Consider the following 20411-nt stretch of genomic DNA (forward strand, 5'->3'; position numbering starts at 1 on the left):
TTTGCTCACTTTTTGTGTGTGTTACATTTTTTCCAATTACGATTGAGTCAATAAATAAATTAATTAGCCGCTGCGCCAGGCGTGCCGCGCGCGCTGATTTGATGAATTATTTGGCCCGCGGTTGTTTTTGCTTTCATTTGATTGAGCGCACTCACTGGTGGATGTGCCGCGGCTGTAGCAAGCCCCGATGGATGATGAGGTGGCTGCTCTTTGAGCACACACCCACGGGCCAAATGCACTCTCTGCGCTGATGCTGACAAACAGCAGCAGTCAGCCGGGCCAGCCGCACGGCGTTTACTAGATGCAGCGTGTAGTCTATCTGCCCTCCGCTCAGGGGCTTCATCACAATTCGCGCAGACCGGCTCTAATTCCGTCTCCGAAGCTCAAACGCGCTTGCTTGCTTGCTTGTTTGACTTTGGAATTTCACTGGCCGATAATCAAATTAAGCCAGGGGGTTGCTCGCCGCCGCTGTGTACTTGCAGCCAAACGCCATCACCGCGCCGTGGATTTGCGCCAAACGTCTGCCTCGGAGCTTAGATTTCCCCCATGCATTGCAACCGCAATTAGAGCTTTGTAGACACGAATATCCTGATCAATCGCAATCGCATTAAAAACAAAATATTTTATGTGGCCTTAATTACTAGCTAACTATTCTATGGATATATACACAATAGATGTTATTTTTCAATCGCACAACGTTTCTCACTGTCGGAAAACAGTGTACATAAGCTGTTAGGAGTTGCATTTAGTGAAATACGCTTTTATCATATGAAAATAGTTCTTCTTATCGAATACCCTCGTGAAAAAATTGGGTCTTGAGCGTAACATATCCAAATCTTATGTGAGTATATGTGTTGTTTCCAAAAGGTTTTTAGGGAATTCAAAATCATGTATTATTTTCATCATGAATTTTTTAAATGGAAAGTCCATTTTGACTTTTATTTTATGTTGTTTCCTTTGAATATCTTATTTATGTGTAAGTTACGTTGCTTGACTTAAACCAACATTTGCATCGATGTGACCTGCAAACGAAAGTCAATCAATTTTTTAAAAAGGTGATGAAAAATATGTGCAATTTAGGTTGCATCAAGAGAAGCTACGTCCGTGAGTTGCGAGCAGATAATACTTTCCTACAAATTAATTACTTGTTGCAATAATTACCAAACTATCAGAGTGTCCAAAAAAAATTAAAAGCAGAATTATACTCAATTCTTGGTTTCACAATAGCGCACCCGTTTAAAAAAATCCTACCATATATGGTTAGATTACATTAAGCTGCAAAGCCGAATCGTTGAAATATTAGATTTCGGTACAACTAAAGGTTGTCTTGATTTTGACTAATAGAATTGAATATTAACTTCGGAATAGTTAATCTCTTGAAGGACCTCTTTAGACTCACTAAGTAATACGTATTGTTAGTTTTATAATTTAAAATTTGCAACCTGGAAAAAACAAGTTGTAACAGATGTCAGACTTAAAGTAATTGTTTTAACTCCCCATTATAATGTATGTGTGATATATATAATTAAAATTTAAAATTATCTCGTCATTTAAAATACTGAACAGAAGTTTTCCCGTTTTCCGATCCCTAAAGATCTCACCAGCTGTATTCAACATGCAAATAATTGACAATTATCCAATAACATGCAGAGGAATTTGCTTAACTTTTTGAAAAGTCAATTTATATTTAACGAATTATTTAATATTGAAACTAATACATACGGCTGCAAAAGCAATTTCGGGTTCATTTAGGATGCTATTTCTATAACGCGAGTAACAGTATTTCACTCTCGAATTCCATAAATGATATGTGTGGAAGAGAAGCCTCATTTTGCCAATGTATATCAGCTATTTCATACATCATGTGTGCCCTATTTTCAATACTCCTCATTATCCCTGCAGATTTTACACGAATCTCAAGAAATTAGCTATTCCCATAATTGCGAAAATCACAAACGCAAAGCGTCTTTTTTAAATTTAACCATCCATATTTCTTTAACAATTTATCCGGCGAATACATAAACGAAAGAATATACTGCTTTTAATACGCTCAAGAAAGCCGAGCAGGAGCGCAAGGTAATTATATTTTGGGACGAAAAGCGCTATTCTCCTAGGTTCTCCATTAAATGGGCCCTGACGCAGTTGTATTTCAAAAGGCATTTCATGCAATATTAAGTCCACTACTTTTGCCCCAGGGGGCTTTCCACCGTTGTTGCGCGAAGATTGAGACGAGTCCCGCGTCCCACCCCCGCCTCTCGTAGAATCAAAATGCCACCTCGTGCCGCCATTGCCGCCCCCGAGGCAAACCACCTCCGATTGAAGGAAGGAGCAAGCAAGCCTCAGTCAGATTAAAGGCCGTGCGCTGCTCGAAAATGGATTCGGCTTTTGAACAGCGGCACAATTTTTCGCTCCGGCGTCTAGAGCGGTGAAGCTCTCTCTTGTGAAGCCATTTTTCCTCTGCGAAAACTGCCGTGGAGACTTTTATTCACTGCACAAATATTTTTGCACCGTTACATTTGCCCTTTTATGAGGAAATCCTTTTAGCCGAGCTAGTAGAATGGCACCATGTTCTGAAGAAACTGGATTAGAAGCCTTTAAGAGAAGAAGTAATAAGCCTCCTCAAACCTCAGCGCGAGCGTCTAGTCCTGTGCGCCACCTTGGATAAACGTCCAAAATTTAACGTCGCGTTTGATGTATGCAGACATGTTGTGAGAGCTTTTTTTATCCTGCTGCGGAAACTTTTGGTGCGCAAAACTAATCCAATTAAAATCCAGATATTTTTTAATCGCTTCAATTAGGAACTCTCAAAGGCTGAAATTTGTCCTGTTTATTTTCGCATGAAACAGCCAAAAGTTAACTACTGATTTTGATATTTAAAGTACACACACTTAAATCCTCTGAGGTTGGTCCAAATTAGATTCACGATTGGCGGGGGCACAGCGGCAAGTTTGCTGTATCAACCAACTATATGCGAAGTCACCTAAACAAAACAAGCATGGGAGGCTGTGCAAACAGGATTCAATTTTTGTGTTGCATGCATTCACTGTGTTCCACTGCGAGAACAAACAGAAAACTATATTCACATGTGAGGGCATTCTCGAGTGCTCTCGCTCACTCACCCTGTGTGTCCCTCCGTGCAATTTTCATGAGGCGAATCTTTAAAGCTTTTTGTATAAAACAAATAGTATGAAATATGCAGCAGCGCTTCCCAATTTAATCCACCACGGGTCACTGCTCCTCTCATTTGTAATACAACAATGTAAATAATTCTTTGTGTCGCATGTTATGAAAGGCAAGGGGGCTCGGAGAATCGTCCTCTCCTCCGCTTTCGGCCTGCACCGGCTCTTTTCCTTTGCGCCACTGATCCGAAACCGCGGCGTCTGAATAACTGGTGAATCCGCTTTCTTTCGGGGTAATAGTTGCTCCTTTCTCAACCCGATTTGCGGCAAACTGACCCACCTGCGTGTTAGGCTCCTTGCCGAATGTGTGCGCGCCCGTTCACGCTCCACTTGGCTGCACAGCCCATTCTGCTCGCTATCCTTTGATCTGAGCGAACGGCATTATTGCCAGAGTAAACATTTGCCTTGACACAGAGCAAAAAATACAAATGAAAGGGACAATCGCGCATACGAAATGTGTATTAGAGAGGTTCTGTCGAATAATATGCCGTTCCAAAAGAAGGATCAGTCATTTTACTGGTTTCCCAGCATTTTCAATCTTAAACTGGTTCAAAATTTAGAATTCAACGTCTTTTTTAGGGTTTAGAAAGGTATTGTATCTGACTAGAGCAAGGATAAACCTGAATAATTCAATTCTTCTGAGGTTATAGTGAATAGCAAAACTTCATCCTCATTGATTACAGAGTTATTTAATTAAACTCGCCCAGTTGCGGCGAATCAGTCCACCCTATTTCATGAGATTAAAATAAATACAAATCAATATATAGCATAAATATACATCATTACAACATTTTTGTCAAAAAATGAAAATGCACAGTATAAGCTTAGCAACGCACCAATTTCATGAGTGTGCCACAGCCGGCTTCACAAGACCAAATGGGTAGATAAATATATGCTTTGTTATTATTAAACAGGTACTAAAATAGGGTTGGGGGCTGCTTTGTTCCGCGACAGCAATTTTCCTTTTCATCCTTTTTTAAAATGTTAACATGGCTGACCGCTCAATGAACAAGGCCGGGAAAAGTTTTTATTTCCACTTTCCTGGATCATGAAATACAAGGCTTTATATTTGCACATTTGGCTTTTCCTATTATTTATCCAGTAAAATTAGATCAGTCAGATTGAGACGGGAGCAGGAAAGGTTGCATGCACGACGACCCCATTGTCTCTGCGTGCAGTGCGAGTTGAAAAGGAATTGTAAAGCAGCAGCAGACATCCATTTCTGTAATTTTTCTGTTTGATCCTGGCCAGGGGTCACAAAAGGAATAAAATAATGCACGGCAAGAGCAAATCCTAGTCTCCGTGGTGAATATTTTACGCACAATATTCATGAAACTCGGCCATTTTTCTTGCCAAGAGCTAAAAATAAGAAGGTAAGGAAGAGCGAGCGGTGGAGGATCTATTCGAGCCCCACGGAGAAAAGTCTCTGGTTTTGATTTATCCAGAGAGATCCGACTCCATTTCAAAGGTGCGAATTGCGTTGTAAAAATTTGATCAGGAATTCGCCGCGGCAACCCAAACGCCGCGTGAAGAATTCATCGCAGCCGGGATTTCATCTTGAAATCAGACCCTGATTTATTCATTGCTCCCAAAGCCAATACAAGAAGCACTCTCACTATACGTATACCGATTAATAATTTCGCTGCAGGAGCTGTTCCACTTCTTCTCTAAATTGGAACTGAAATCGCCCCCCCAATTTGAAAGAATAAAGAATTTGATATGCAAAAAACTTTTAAATTTTAATAAACTGACACACTTTAGGACTATACAACCATATTAGCATTTCAAATTAATTATAACTGTAAAAATAAACTAATAAATATTTTCCTCCAAGGTAATATTTGAGAAATTCTACCCAATACTACATAATTATGCACAATCTAAATTAAAAACTTTAATAAAAGAGCTAAGGAGCCATGAAAAATAGAAGGAGCAATAGCTATTGAGTCTTCGTGTGATTAATAGCCATCGATTGATGGAGTTTCCTAGGGAAATAAATATGAAAAGGTCATATCAAAAATTTTTATGCCTAAAAAATCATTAAGTGCTATTACATAATCTTGTGAAATAATTTGTTTCATATAGTAACAGCTGACATTGAGCATGATCCAAAAATTGTACTAAATTAACGAAACAATCAAAAGCCCCCAGTTTTTAAACTCAGTTTTTGGCGAAAATTAGTTTGCCATGTTTGCTAAATGTTTTCTGTAGAAGAGAAACTTGAACAAAACCCCATCAAGAGCGTTGGCTCTCCCATTAACGAACTTTTAATTATTTCTTTTAGCAGTGAATGCCTCGTTGTTGGATATAATTTCCTCCCGTGTTTACCCTCGCCGCACGCATTGTTTCAATTCGTTAGCTGCCGCGCCACTACTTGCTACTTCGCATTTTAAGTAACAATAAAAGCGCGCGATACGCATTCAAAGCGTCTCGTTTGTGCAGGCCGCAAATTCTTTGGGCATTGTGAAACACAAAATAAAAGCTTTTGTTCTCAAAAATGAATTTAGGTAGCCGAGAAAGTTTCCTGCTCTTTGCACAAAAATATAATATGCCTACAACGGGCTCAAAACATGCGGCGCACGATTGTGTTCTCAAAAGAAGAGTGAATTCGAAAAAACCACCTGCCCGCGATTCATTGGCAGGAATTATTAATCGTTGGAAAGAAAAACACTGCGAGGTTAAAGGTGGGTTTGTTTGCCGGTTTTCGCCACTAACTAAAAAGTAGTGACAGCGGCAATCTCGGCGTCGTGCAGACGGTGGGCGCCATAAATAATTCTCGAGACACGCACGCACTTTGGTGGGGTAAATTTAATCTAAAAATGAAGCGGAAAAGCTCTCAGGATGGTGCAAGTGCGAAGTGATATTGCCATTTATTTGCGCCGCGCGCTCCCAAAAGAGAGCGAGAGAGAGAGAGAGAGAGAGAGAGAGAGAGAGAGAGAGAGAGAGAGAGAGAGAGAGAGAGAGAGAGAGAGAGAGAGAGAGAGAGAGAGAGAGAGAGAGAGAGAGAGAGAGAAGAGGTCGCGCGCGCTGAGTATCAATAATGGAGCACTCGGCTGATTGCTGTCTTAACTTTTTTAACCACCCGCTGTCAGCTGCCGAGATATCTCATGCATAGTTAAGGCGTCGGCTGACGTGTGAAGCTCACGCCAGTTACACAGACAGGCAATCACAGCCCTAATTACCCCGGCGCAGCCACCGACGGCTTCCCAACACCAACTCGAGGGCCCGCCGCCGCCGCTGCCGCCGCTCTGCGCTCGTTCGCTGCGCCAGCTCTGTCTGTCACTCTGCCGTTTCAGCTGTCACGTCACACACTCGCGCTCTTCCTCTACTGCCAGTTGCCACCGACCTAGCTGATACATCTCGGCTTTTGCAAAAATCAGCATTGCTCTGTCATTTCGCTGCAGCTTGTTATACAACAGAAACAACATGATTTGAATGACTCCCCAGTCTGCTTTGCTTTTACGAGCTTCACTTTTGCTTTTTTATGGTGTAATTCTAAATGCAACTTTTCCTGCAGTTGCGAACAAAAAACTTCCGAGCCTCCATTTATGGACATTAATTTGATCCCAGCTGTTTGTGTCCCAAAAAGGAAGACATGTTCAAGCAGCAAAATCTTACTAAGCATTACTAAGTACATTAAAATTGAATGATAGTGTCTGATTTCCACATGTAACCTGAAAAATAACCTATACATGTATATACGAGATCACAACAGTATATACAAGTGAGGTTTAACTTACTATGGCCATTCACTCTTGCTAGAAAAAAGTGAACCATTGTGGAAAATTACACTTCTTATTACTATCATGTTTTTGTGTACTGTGAAACTAGCTATTTCAGTCCCTGAGACCTCACGAGTTGTACTACTATGAATAAAAAACGAAATTCAATTGTTAATTTTCTAGAAGCATTAAATTTAGATTCACTTTTATTGGCTATTGACAATAATCAAATTCGCTTAATTGCTGCGTACAATCAAAGAAAAGAGTGACAAAATTCTGCGTAGCCCCGCAACTCGTTCTTCCTGCTAAAACAATTTAGGATCCCAAAAATTCTTTAATTTATTTTGAAGCAATTGCAAATTAGGAAGTTATGCTTGTTTTATTATGGATAGCTATTTGAGAAAAATTCACTTCAGTGTATCTTTTGCAAATAGGTTGCGAGCTGCAACCAAATCCTAGAAAGTTTTGTACCAAAGCGTCGTGAAATTAATTTTCTTTGTTAACAATTTTTTTCTGTATTCTGTTTAAATTGATTTTACTTAGAACAACTTCATACATATAGCAATAAAAAAGCACTTCCAACGGTTTCTTGCGTTCAACTTGTTAGAGTAAAACCAGAGCGCACTCGTTGAAAGATCGAAGTCAGTTCTGGACTGGGGCGCTGTGATACCCACGGTCTCGAGTATTTTTGCAAACCCAATAAGTAGCAAAAGGAGAGAATACTTACTTACTTCGTGTTAAGTTGCGTCAGACCCGAACCTTGAAGTTTCTGCCTCTTAAGCGCACCATTGTCTAATTTTTATCAATTTTTCCCTATTATAAAATAAATCCCTGAAAAAATATTCTTTAGATAACATTAGATGTACTGATTCATTTCTTCTGAGATATAACATTAACAGTTAGATTCAAATAAAATTTTATAAGCAAAATATCAAACAGAATCGCCAAGCTGCAAAACCAATTGAATTTCACATGTGCAAAAGAGCGCCATTTTATGGCTAACAATTTTAAAACAACTTGTATTAAGGTGCAGCTTCATTTAGAGTGATTGATATACACATTAAACATGATCTCAAAATTAGTATTTCTTTGCCTTTGAAAATTTCAAACAAGACATGCTCGAGCCCAAGTGTAACAATCTTTTCGCACCGATGGCCAAACGTATTTTGCAGACACCATTTTTGACGTTGACTTTATGCCAGGGTGAGCCAGATTGTGAATGGATTCAAAGGCAGGGCGGCGAAATTGCTTTGGAAGGAAAGGGCGCGCTTCTGAGGTTGTCGTGTCGCACCATAGCTGATACTTGCTGCCGGACACGGGCCCCTTCAGATCCTAATGAGTGAAGAGTTAAGAAGTCCACAAAACAATATTCTGATGAATGTGAACCTATGATTTCTTGCTCAAAGTCAGTCAGATTCAAACCTGCAAATAATTCAATTACTGCATATTATGTGCTCTATTTTGTCGCATTCTAAAAAATCGCTTCTCAATGGTGCAAGTGGGATATTTTTTAAATATTTCTTCAAGAGGTAATTGTTTGAGCTATTCAGCATTATTACTCTTTTGAATTGGTAATCTCTAGTCACCACTCTACATATTCAAACCCCTTACCCCTTCAACAGTAAGGAGTGAGGGGTCGGAAACCAGGAGGTTCACAAAAGCATATATGTTGTGTCATCTATACGGGTCCCTCTGAACTAATAGACGGCACACCATGTAAGGTTTTCTCGTAAGCTAAAAGAATAAAGATTGCGTGTAAAAGGGTGGCACGAATAAATGCTACACGTGTTTACAAAAGATTTGGCATTTTTATTTTTGATGTGTGAACGTTTGCTTCTCCTCAAACAGTCGTTAAGCAAATAATTATAATTAAAATTGTTGCATCGATTCTAAACTGTTGCTTATTTATGGCAATAATTTATCTTACAGCTTTTAAATCCATCTACACAGCATCTTCACTACATTCAAAAAGATTCAGAACAGGCATTATTTAACGTGCTCGTGGTAAGAGTATTTTCCAAATATCTCTTTATTTTTATCAATTATTTAATCGCTGAAACGATTTTTACCATTATTAATTCGTATTTCATAGGGAAACAAATGCACGATTTTTGATTCGACAGATCTCAAGATTATAGAAAAGCTGAAGTCTCAAAGCGAGTTTAGAAAAATTCAATTCACAACCTCTCGTCAGTTAGTTTTATTACATAAAAGTGTTTTCTGCATTTTATCAATTCATTTTTAAACCCTTTCGTTTTAGTTTATTTACAATTGACGCGTTTTAAACAGTGCGTTGATCTAACGACGGCTAAAAAGGACATTGATTGCGATTGGAATTTGTATCATGTCGGACCCACCGCGTGAAAATAACATTATTTCTTGGTGTGCGAATTTTAAATGCAAAAATCTATCGAAATGTTCAGCAAAAGCTGATTTTAAAAATGGTTTTGCTTGAATGCAAAAACATTCGGCGTTAAGTCAAGGAAAACTAATTGTCGTGAAAAGCGTGGGTCCTGCTTTTAACAATAAAATCTGTATGAAAGTTGCAAAAATGTAGTAATTTAAACCGCAGATATAGCACGAGTGCACGTGTATGAATCAAATTTTCAAATAACACCTTCGATTTTGTCTCCGGTTGCCTTTTGTGCGAGAATGAGTCTCAAAAGATTTGGCCGTGCCGTCGGAATCCGCGCCTACCAATTTAGTTTGTGCAAAACACGCGTGAAAGTGCAAATTTTCTGCACCACTCATCAATCCAGTCAGTCCTCATCATCAAACACATAATCATATACGTGACGTACGATTGTAGCAGCTGAAATGAGAAAATCCAGAGTTAAAAAGGTAGCAGCTGGCGCTTGAGAATTTGTTTTGTTTCATCGTTTTTCGTATTTTGTTGTTCAGTGTGGTAAAAAGAAGGTTTTCATTCTAGTTTGGTTGGATTATTTGCTTTCTACTGTGCGGAATTTGGCAGTTGAATTAGTTAAAATCCAGTTTTAAACTATATTTTATGGATTTAAAGTTATATGTGTTAAGCCGATTAAGCAGAAGCTTTGTTACGCCGTTAGAGATAATTAGAGACTTAGATAATGACAACTTAGAATTGAATGTGCATGCACAAATTATTTCCATGTAATAATGAGATATGAGAGGTGTGTGTTGTGAACATCTTAAAATGAGTGATTACTTATCAGTCTTTAATCGACAGCGAAGCGACTTTTAAAATATTTTTTAATTTGTACGCAGCCACGCGTGAAAATTTGATGTATGTGCGTGTAAACATATTAAAATGACAAAAATAAGCAATTTCAAAACATGTAAGCACATTGACAGCATATTTAAAGCAGAACGGTCAGCTCTCTTCAGCTGCTCACGACGAAAAACGCAAAAATATAAAAGAATTAAATAAATCAATGTACAGTCTCTGTAACCGAATTCGATCGAGATGAAAAATTGTGAGGGGGTCGATTAAAAACTCAAATTGAACATCTACAGGAAGTGCCAACGTAACAATTACTACAATTACCATGACTGGAGGAGTTAATGAGAGAGCTAGACAGATTGAGGTGCGCGGTTGAATGGGTGCTCTGTAATTGGATAGACATAGTTTCATGTGGTGTGAGTAGTCTCTAACCTCTCCATGAGGCGCCTCTTTAACTCAGGTGGATAGGTTACGTAGATATAATGCTCGCCTTGGTTCTCGGCCACGTAATATGGCTCGCCCTCCATCGAGAACTCATCCCCGTGATATGGCATCGGGATTGCTTGCTGATGATGCAAATGGTGGTGCTGATGGCCCATTTGCGCCTGCTGATGCTGCAGTAGCGGCGACGACGGCTCCGACATGGAACCTTTGTTCCCTCGGTATTGCCAACTAAGCGTAAAAATAAGCAATCGATTAAAATTCCCATTGTCACCTTTGCAAGCATAACAGAATAAAAAAAGATCAAAAGGATCGCTGTTGTGCTAAAGTAATAATAAGAAAAAATTCACTCACTCGCACAGAAGCCAAATAAGATAATAGCAGAAGCAAATGACCAGGGCGAGGGCAGTGACCAACACAAGCAGCAAAGCCCACGGGAATTTACGTCGTTCGTGCGCTGAGTTTTCCCAGTACCTGTCGCACGTCAAGTACCAACAAACTGCTCGATTCATGTCAGCTGCAAATGCAATGTTTCAATTCATCAGAAAATAAATCGGCACAAAAAGTCTTGTACGGACCTTCGATGGTTTTGAACTCCTCGGTGGTGAGGTTGGCGAGCAGACCTGCTATGCAGTTCCAAACCAGAGTCTCGCATTGGTCCCTCAACTCCTGCAGGAGGTCTGGTCTGCAGTCAGCCTTGAATCGTTTCATTTGCTCGTCTTGGGCATTAATTCTAGTACAATCGGCACCTGCGGTGTCTGCTGAAACATTTCATACAGTTCCACTCGCGAAATTAAAATTCGTTTACGACCTGCTGATCGCTTTGATCTGGAGTTGTTGCAGTTTTGAGTGTTCACTGTTTTGTGGTGTGACTTATTCACTTTCACCTCGGGATGTTTCCCTGCCTTTGGAGCACTTGTTGGCGTTAGCACGATTTCACCTCTTTTGGCTGCAAGTGCGAAAAGCGTCAGAAACGAAACCCCGTATAAAAACGCCTGCAGCGCATCGAGTCATGCAACCGGCGTGAGAGCAACGTTGCGCGGAACGCCTACTCTTACAGCTGCAGGCGCTGAGTTCATACTAAACTTGCCTTTTTGTTGCTGGACCGGCTGCAAGGCCGTTTTGGACACGACGAGCGCGGCGGTATTCGCAGAATCACGGCCCCACAACTCCAGGTCAGTGTTGGAGGTCGATGACCCTTTGATTCCATGCTCCCACACGGTGCAACGCATGATGTCGCAATAGTCTGCCAGGCAGATGGCATCTTCGGCCTTTTTGTAAAATAGAGAAAAAATAGTTTCAAAACAGATACATATTGTAAGATAGAAACCATTTTTATAAATTATCTGTGCCTAGCTGACAAAGGTTAATAATTGCTGGGACTAATTAAAGGCAATCTTTTTTTTATCATTTTCGCACTAAACTTGATAGAAATATTATTGGACTTATATAAGGATTGTGTACATTCTGATAATTTCGAACAATTTCTGTAATCATAAAGTCTTCCCTAGTAGGTGCGCGCAACTCAACTTTATTCTATAGTTGAAAACTGATTTGAAAGTTTATATTTTAATTTTATCAATGGTTAAATTAAGTTTTGAATTTTCCTCGTTTCTCAACGATAAAAGATTTAAAATTATTCAAATTTATTTCTCATTTGATTCGCAGTGCCCTGCATGCTTAAAAAGAATTCCTACCACACTCACAATGTTGAGGTGCTCCGAGTGTCTGTTCTCAAAGTGCATTTCAAGGAACTTCTCCGAATAGAAAGACTTTCCACACAGACCACAGCTCCACTGCGTCGCCCTGTGTTTGATTTTCGACCCTTGTCTCGGCCAGTAAACCTCCCTGGCAGGGTGGAAGGGACACTCTATCGGCAGTTTGAGACCGTACCTCTCTAGGATGGGCGTCCATTTCTAGACACAAAATTTGGCATTAAATTTAATTTTAATACAAGAAAAATCAACCACTTACTTTGGTGATGATATTGCGCACGACGGACGACCTGTCTCTATGGCAGGGCGGTCGAGGGACTTGTGGGCCTGGCAAGGGCACAAGTGCCAGCAGCACCACCACCACCAGCTGCGGAAGAGCAAACAACCCTTTAATGATGGGCCACACGTGCTTAATATATCTTTTTCAAGCGAGCCACGTCGTGAATCGATGCATACAAAAGCAGAAGGCGGCACGAACCGCAAGACCACACACAGCCAACGAGTGCATGCACGTTGTGTGCTAAGCGCGCTGTTTCTTTGATTTTTATCGATCCGCACCCCGAGCCGAATACCGCAGTGCACGAGGGAATAGTCGCCGAAGCGCGGCCGGTGCATTTCGGAATTCCCCAACTTTTGAGGAGGAAGGGTGGAAATCAAGGCAAAGCCAGGGTGAATTTAAGGGCAGTGAACGAGAATTTCAAGCTAATATCGCAGACAAAAAAAGCAAACATTCATCTGGGCAATATGGCATTGCAAGCACAGGTGTCCACGTGCGGTGCTTAAATTAGAGCAAATACGCGGAAAAATATTTAGCATACAAGCTTACCTCGGAAGATAAAGATTTGGTCTTCATTCATATTACTTTGCAGCACCAGCAAGTCATTTTTCTACGCATGGAGCAGGACGGACAAGACGTTGTAACTGCATGCAAGGGTAACAATCACTTGATCATGCAGGACGGGCGCACGCGCTGCCGGAGGGGTGCGGGTGGAAAATGACTGTGGAAAATCCCGAAGGCGAGGGAAATTCAAACTCCTCGTGTTTTCTTTGTATGTGAATTTAAATGCTCAAGGGAGTTTGAAACTACTCAAATAATTCAGCTTAGAGGCCAATAATTAAGTCCTAATGTTAAGCGAAGCATAAAATAGGCTATAGTGGTACAAATAATATAATATTGCTCTGCAAAAATACTCAAATATGATCTACAAAGTCTAAAATGAAAGGCTGGGTTCATTCATATACAGCAGTGTTTTATATTGAAGTGTCCCTTTTTTGCCACAGATTTCCCCCAAAATTAATATTCATTTAGTTTAATATTGATTCCTGTTATATCAGCCCCCGAGTAACGTTTCTCTGAGATACAGGAAGCAAAATAAATATTATTATTGCTATCCACTTTTATTTTATTAATTGCTAATTTAGATAGCTTAATTCCATATAATGCTTATTCTGTGCACTCAGTCACTATCTGAAATGGAAATTCTCCATATATGGCTCATCCTAGTAAATACCACTCAAACAATTATTATGTAGTGTTCAATTACTCATATATCTATTTGAATATTTTATCCTAAATAAACATGTTATAGTTAGGAAAAAAATATTATGTTTCTATTTAGCCAAATGATTAAGCCTGGAGAAAACTCAAATCTTTCTGTTGTGTTAATCAGAATAAAAATCATCATTTACATAGTGTTTTTACCTTTATTGTTTGTTAACGGTTTGGTGTGGCAAAATATTTCATTAAATGCGGCTGTTTGAAATAATTATAACTAGTTTTGAGATTTTATATCTGCATTTAAGCCAGCTTGCTATCAAAATATTACGACCTTAATATCTCGACAAGATCAGTCAAAATATTTGCTCGAGAAAACTTGAATACAATTATCACATCATATTTTTACTACCATGACAAATACATTTTTTTAGTGAGTATGAATGACAAATCTGGCGAAGAAATGCAGAAAAGGTAGATTTTATGAGGTGAAATCACACTTTGTGACACACAAATGTGATATTTTTAGATTTTTAGTTGGCATTTATGCTGTTTAAAATATATTACTTATTTAGAAAAATTTGTATTTAGAACATTCCAAATAAGAGCAATCGGTGTCGTTTGTGAGCTCATGAGTTAGTCTTGAAATTTTGGTTGAATTAAAAAAAAATATTCTTGATAAGTCAGAAGAGGTCGGCGATTCATTTGCGCGATCAACGTTGCAAATTACAAGATAAACAGTCTTCTGATGGTTGAAAAATCAGTCAAAACAAACCAAAACTACAAATTTCTTAACATATATTTCAGTAGCCACTTTGTCACTTATGACCTCTGGAATCTCAGCACTGAACTTTCCCAGCTACTATCTCTTCATACAAACTTGATGTGAGCTCTTTGAAGTCCCCATCTTTGCTCACTCTGAAATACAAGCGATCAGAGCCGACATTTGCTGGATTGAAACCCTCCTTTTGCAGATTGAACTTCTTCAGTTTAAAGGTGCCTGATTGAAGGTAATAATTAGTTGACAAGCAAAACTGTTTCAATTATCCTTACTAGTCACGTCGATTTTCTTGGCTAATCTAATGAACAAGGGCTGAGCATATGGCGGCAGATATTTTGCCAAAGATTTTCCCAATTTGCTGATGTCCACGGTGTCGTCTGCATCAACAATTGTGGCCATGCCAGCCTTACCGTCTGTGTTAGGGATCTGCCAAAACCCCATTTGAGATAATTGCTGGTAAAATTAGTAACCATTGATCTACCTCCACACCGTACACGCAGGCATCTTGCAATCCAACTGCTTTGGTGATTGCATTTTCCACTTCAGTCGTAGATACGTTTTCTCCCTTCCATCTGAACGTGTCTCCAGTTCGGTCTTTGAAATACAAATAGCCCAGCTCGTCCATCACCAAAATGTCGCCTGCACAGATAAATTCAGGGTTTGCACAATCATTCACACACAAGCATGCACCAAGAAAAACTTTTTGTTCTGATTATTTTTTGCTTGTCATAGTTCAAGCAAATATGCACCTAACAATTGTAAAAAGATATATGAACAAAAATTTAAATGATATTTCTGGTTGTTAGTGTGAAGCATTTAATTGAAATTATACCAAGCTTCCTTGGTGAAACAGCTCGCTATATCATGGAATCTGCCTATAATTTCAACTTAGTTAACTTTTAAAATGTCCACAATAGATACAGTTTTTTGTCACCCCTGCAACGGTTGACCAGAACTGAAAGTCGGCCTTTTTCACAGAGAGACGTGTTCACGCAACATGCTTGCAATGACTTCCACACTTTAATTTCTGAAAACGAACAGTATCACACAACTGAGATGAACGGTTGTGGTTTTTCTATTGCATTTAATCATTTTTTGAACTGTGATGAAGCATACATTAACATTTAGTGAATGAAGCCACCAATGTTAATCTGTGAACGCCTCCGTATTAGAATTGATTTATGACTGTTGTAGACTTTCGTGTAAAATAAATTATTCATTCATAATTTCAACTAAGAACAATATTTTTTAGAGTTTAAAGAATTTACAACTTTAAGACAATTCTGTGAATATCTACATTTAACTTTCCATATAATTGATAGCATATTGGCTCATTGAAAAATGTATTGCAGGATGATGACAACATTATTGTGTTTGTATAATCAAATTTTACTCATTGTCGGAAATAAAGTATAATTAACATGTTACAACATTAAATATTTGATTTACTAGTAGAATGAGTTTACAAAATACTTGTGATTTTTTTAAATAGCTTCAAAAGTGCTCTTGCTCAGTATTTTGTTACCATCTGGAGTGAAACGCGCAATTCCGAGTTATAAATTGATTTGTGCCCTTCAAGCCATGGAAAATAATTGCAAATCAAAGCTTGCTCATGTTTTCCTGGAGGGTTTCCTGCCTAACGTCTACTGTTCAAAGTTTATTTGCAATTTGTTTAAAGCTTTTGATTTTTAGTATAATTAACAGCAGTTAAAAAAAGGCGAAGACTATATTTAACTCTATTGTTTAAATTATTATATCAATATTTTCATTTTGAAATTCTAACAATGGCCATTTCTGAACTGAGTGCGATTTTTCCGGATCCTCACTTGCTTAAGAAATGCCGTGTCCAGAACATACCTGAGAGGAAGTATTTGTCATTCTTCTTGAACACATTTGTGGCCACCTTTTTGCTTGAAGCCTTCTTGTCAACGTAGCCGTGGAATTCCCTGGTTGCGTCTCCTTCCTTTATTTTGCCAACGAACATGCCTGGCTCTCCAGGCAAGCAGCGGAAGCACAGACCGTCTGGTCCTCGCAACACCTCGCTGGTTTCTTCGTCCACCTTAATCAGTCCCATCGGATTGAGGAAATCTGGTAGAAGTCTAGGTTGGAAGCCAACAGCACCCACAGTTCCATCAATATTAACTGGAATTGAATTACAATAAAATTACAGCGTCTTGACATTATTTATATCTTACCAATATTGGTATTTCCTTCAGTAGCACCGTAAAACTCAACAATTCCGTTTATGTTGAATCGATCCACAAAGCTTTGCCAAACATTCTTCTTCAAGCCATTTCCAAGCATGATGCGGATTTTGTGCTTCTGGTCGTATTCCGAAGGCCGAGTTGCAAGCAGGTATCTGCACATCTCACCAATATACTGGCCCACCTAGTTTGAAATGAGAATTAATAAACAATTTCGAGAGGCTAGATTCAAGATTTACAGTGCACTCATATTTCGCACAGTCTTCAAAGTATTTTGAGGCCGAGAACTTGCTTTTGATGACGCATGAAACGCCCATTGTGATCGCGGGGCCAACTCCAACAACTCCTCCAGCAGAATGGTACAACGGTAGAGGGTTGTAAATTCTGTCCTCCTTGGTGATGTTGGCAAAGTATCTAGCAGCAAGGGTTCCGAAAAGATATCTGGATACATTTAAGTTAATTACTGAGCAACCCAATAGCAAAATGCGGTTAAAACCTTGAGCTCCTGAGCACTGCTGCCTTTGGTAGACCAGTCGTTCCAGACGTGTAGATGTAAATGAGCTCATCCTTGTAGCTGGGCGGCATCAATCCAATGATCGGGGTGCCAGGTTGTTGGTCCAACGCAGAGTTCAGCAATTCAAATCCAATGCTGGGCGATTCCAGTTGGGATTGTTGGTCAGCTCCGCAGAATTTGAACAACGTGGGTTTGGCAGAAATGTCCTCTTCCACTTCTTTCACAGCTATGATTGCATTCAAATTTGAGGAATATATAAATTAAGTTTAAAAATTATTACCAGGGCACAGTTCGGCACTAACAATGACGCCCTTTGGCTTAACCACTTCGAGCGAATGTTGAAGAGCGATGTTTCTTAGAGTGTTGTTGACCAACGCTGTAATCACGCCGAGGCGGGATAACCCAACCCAGATGGCCACATACTCGGGTCTGTTGGAGCTTACAAGGGCCACAACGTCACCCCGCTTGTAACCACGTTCGTGGAAGACTCGGGCGACTCGCCAGCTCAGCTCATTGACCTGTTGCAAGGAGAGGTTTAGCTAATATCAATAATTTTTGGGACCCTCGCTTTGCTTACCTGCTTGTAGGACCACACCTGGTCTTCAAACAAAAAGCACGGCTGTTCCGGGTACTTTGCGGCCAAATCAGACAGCATGGACGCAGGAGTGAAATTCCTACCCTTCAAAATCTGGTTTTTACGGATAATCCTATACAGCTTGGTTATGAACCTGAAATAATAAATTTACATTTTTTCAAATTGGAGAAGAAAGGTGCATGTCACTATTAATTATCTTAATCCTAGACAGTGATGTTTGTCCAGCCGAAACGAGTCACGCAATACTAATTACGTTAAATTCAACTGGACAAACATCATGCCTCTATCAATTATTTGCGGAAGCAAAGTGACAGCTGCGTTTCGGTTAAAATAGTCCTTTCCTTTAACGGGTTTTTGTTTGCATTTGTTCCATTTGTTCACTCGAAACGAAAAACGAATTATTAAATAAACAAAATAAACAGTATCAGGCATGTTTGCCGATTGCTTCAGAGCTAAAATTAAAAAGCATTATTATTATTTCTGTCACGAACTGTCGCACGCCACCTGGAAAATAGCGCGGCGACATGAAAGTATCTTTGCCTTTTGCGCCAACAATGTGGCATGTGGCACCAAAAGCAATGAATTTGTAATGCTGATTTGACTTTTGTTCGTGAAATTATAATGTGCGCGAGGTCTCCAGCGTCAAGGTCCGAGGAACAAACAGAGGAGGAGCAGAGCTATCACGAGGCCAATGACAGAGGACTCCGGATGAGTAACACGCGCATTAAGAAATTAGACGACGGACGCAGCTTTACTTGAGATCTTTGAGGATGAAATTTAGAGCACGTATATTTAAATAAATTCTTTCGACGCGCAGTTAGTGAAATGCTGAATACGCATTTCGTCTCTGTCTACACTTAAAGCAAAAGAGTTGGGACACTTCCTAAATTTAAACTAACCATTGAAAAAGTGATAATTTAAAAGCAATAAAATCATTGGTTTCGAAATATTTAAGAGACTGCAACCAACCATTCCCTTCATCTTGAAACCTCTCAAGAGTAACATTTTTTTAAAAACAATAATAATAATTTAAATAGTGTTTTGATGCACCCTTATAGCATTACAAGTTTATGAAATCCACAGATGAAATAAAAAACATGTATGATATATTTATAAAAATACATACATTAATATGTATTGTCACTATTTTTGGAGAGCGATATCAGCAACAAATAACCACATCGTGGTAAAAAAAAAACCGACAACACATTACACGATGACAGAGGTCGCAGCTCGTAGCATTATTTGCAGCGCAAACACGCCCTAATCAACTCCCTTTACCCACAGATTATTTTATTGATCCCTATTTTTATTGCGTTTGTGTGTGTTACGTAACTAAAATCAAGAATAAAAGGCAATACACTCAAGCAAATTAAATTTAATTAAGTTCCCTGTTGCTCCTACGATGCTTAAAATAAGTCTCATATAATTAACTCATTTGCAGATTCAAATTGCTTCCTTTGCGTATATCATTTCCGAGCAAGGGCGCTACCAATTGTAAAAAAATTGCTTACCCAAGGTCTCGAGGCAGAGTCCGAAGAATGATGGAAATTTTCTGGGCATTCCACAGGTAAAATGCCAAGGCACAAAGACAGAAAATCTGTAGCCATGGTCCGACGACCAAGATTACTCCCAGCAAGCAGAACACAACCTTATAGTTAATATGGTCCATCTCGTTGTTTCGGTCGGCTCTTGTCTTCCTTCACAAAGTTGAGCCAATACACGGGGAACGGGGAAAATTAGGCTGACCGAGCCTTGGGGATCCCAAAGTCAGTCGCTCCTCGTGTGCAGGGATTCCTATTTTAAACGAATTTGCGAATCGAGACTATCGAGAGAGCAACCAAACCTGAAATCTAAACACAAACAACTGATTGTGATTGATGCGTGTTTTGCTGCCTGCATGTGCCCGCCCAGCGCCCGCCCGCCATCGGTCGGTCGGTACCTCAACTCTACCCCTCTCTCTACTTGTGTGTGGCATTTTATCGCGTTTCCCCTCTTTTTCAGTAATATGCGTTCTACGTTCTAGCTTGTTGCTTCACAGATCTCCCTTCTCCTCAATTTATTAACGCCAAGAGAGCCTCGTCAACAGACCCATACCCATGCACTCAACTTCTTTCACGATGCAACACCGAATGCAAATTATGCAACACACATCACAGTACCCTCGCCCTCATCATTCACTTCTCGCTCACTTACACTCGTTTTTTCCATAAGAATTACATTATACGATTGTACCGAGAAGTGGGGTATTCCATGTATAAATATGATAAATATAGTTCTGGTACATACAATAATTAATTAATTATGAAACTTAAATTAAATTTATTTATTTTTACTATCGTATGATACGTATTATAATACTGAGCATTATTGTAATATATTATGGTCCTTGAATTAACGTACAGTATTAATTTAATTAATATATTCGCGGTAACGCAAAAGTGATCTTATATTCACTACATAAGCTTCCACCCCTTCCCCTGACAATGAGCCAAAATTCTTGTACATGTCAAGGTGAGAAATTCTGATCTTTTGAACTTCAAATAAAGAGCTCAACATGATTAAA

At 39.4% G+C, this 20411-nt stretch overlaps 2 protein-coding genes across 5 annotated transcripts; both read right to left on the reverse strand.

The window, feature by feature from the left end:
* Positions 1-8689: 8689 nt before the first annotated feature.
* Positions 8690-13235, reverse strand: LOC135948104 (uncharacterized). 4 transcript variants are annotated; one of them, XR_010575759.1, is made up of 9 exons: positions 13083-13235; positions 12516-12623; positions 12239-12457; positions 11632-11812; positions 11353-11490; positions 11120-11299; positions 10896-11058; positions 10425-10772; positions 8690-9713 (listed from the first exon to the last, which is right to left on the reverse strand). XR_010575759.1 is itself a non-coding variant. In XM_065497180.1 (9 exons), the coding sequence occupies exons 1-9, from the start codon at positions 13107-13109 to the stop codon at positions 9686-9688; spliced, it is 1275 nt and encodes a 424-aa protein (XP_065353252.1). In that variant the 5' UTR covers positions 13110-13235; the 3' UTR covers positions 8690-9685. The 4 variants fall into 4 exon arrangements, 3 of the variants coding, with proteins under 3 accessions (XP_065353252.1, XP_065353253.1, XP_065353251.1); XM_065497180.1 differs by having other exon boundaries at positions 10533-10772; positions 12248-12457; XM_065497181.1 differs by having other exon boundaries at positions 10591-10772.
* A 705-nt stretch (positions 13236-13940) lies between these two features.
* On the reverse strand, positions 13941-19689 carry LOC135946886 (long-chain fatty acid transport protein 4-like). The gene is made up of 10 exons (XM_065495347.1): positions 19360-19689; positions 17828-17978; positions 17531-17768; positions 17233-17476; positions 16976-17177; positions 16728-16920; positions 16390-16674; positions 15014-15171; positions 14805-14958; positions 13941-14751 (listed from the first exon to the last, which is right to left on the reverse strand). Exons 1-10 carry the CDS (start codon positions 19515-19517, stop codon positions 14591-14593), a joined length of 1944 nt encoding a protein of 647 aa, XP_065351419.1. The 5' UTR covers positions 19518-19689; the 3' UTR covers positions 13941-14590.
* Positions 19690-20411: the final 722 nt, after the last annotated feature.

This window comes from Cloeon dipterum, chromosome 1 (assembly GCF_949628265.1).
Source record: "Cloeon dipterum chromosome 1, ieCloDipt1.1, whole genome shotgun sequence".
NCBI classification, from domain to species: Eukaryota; Metazoa; Arthropoda; class Insecta; order Ephemeroptera; family Baetidae; genus Cloeon; species Cloeon dipterum.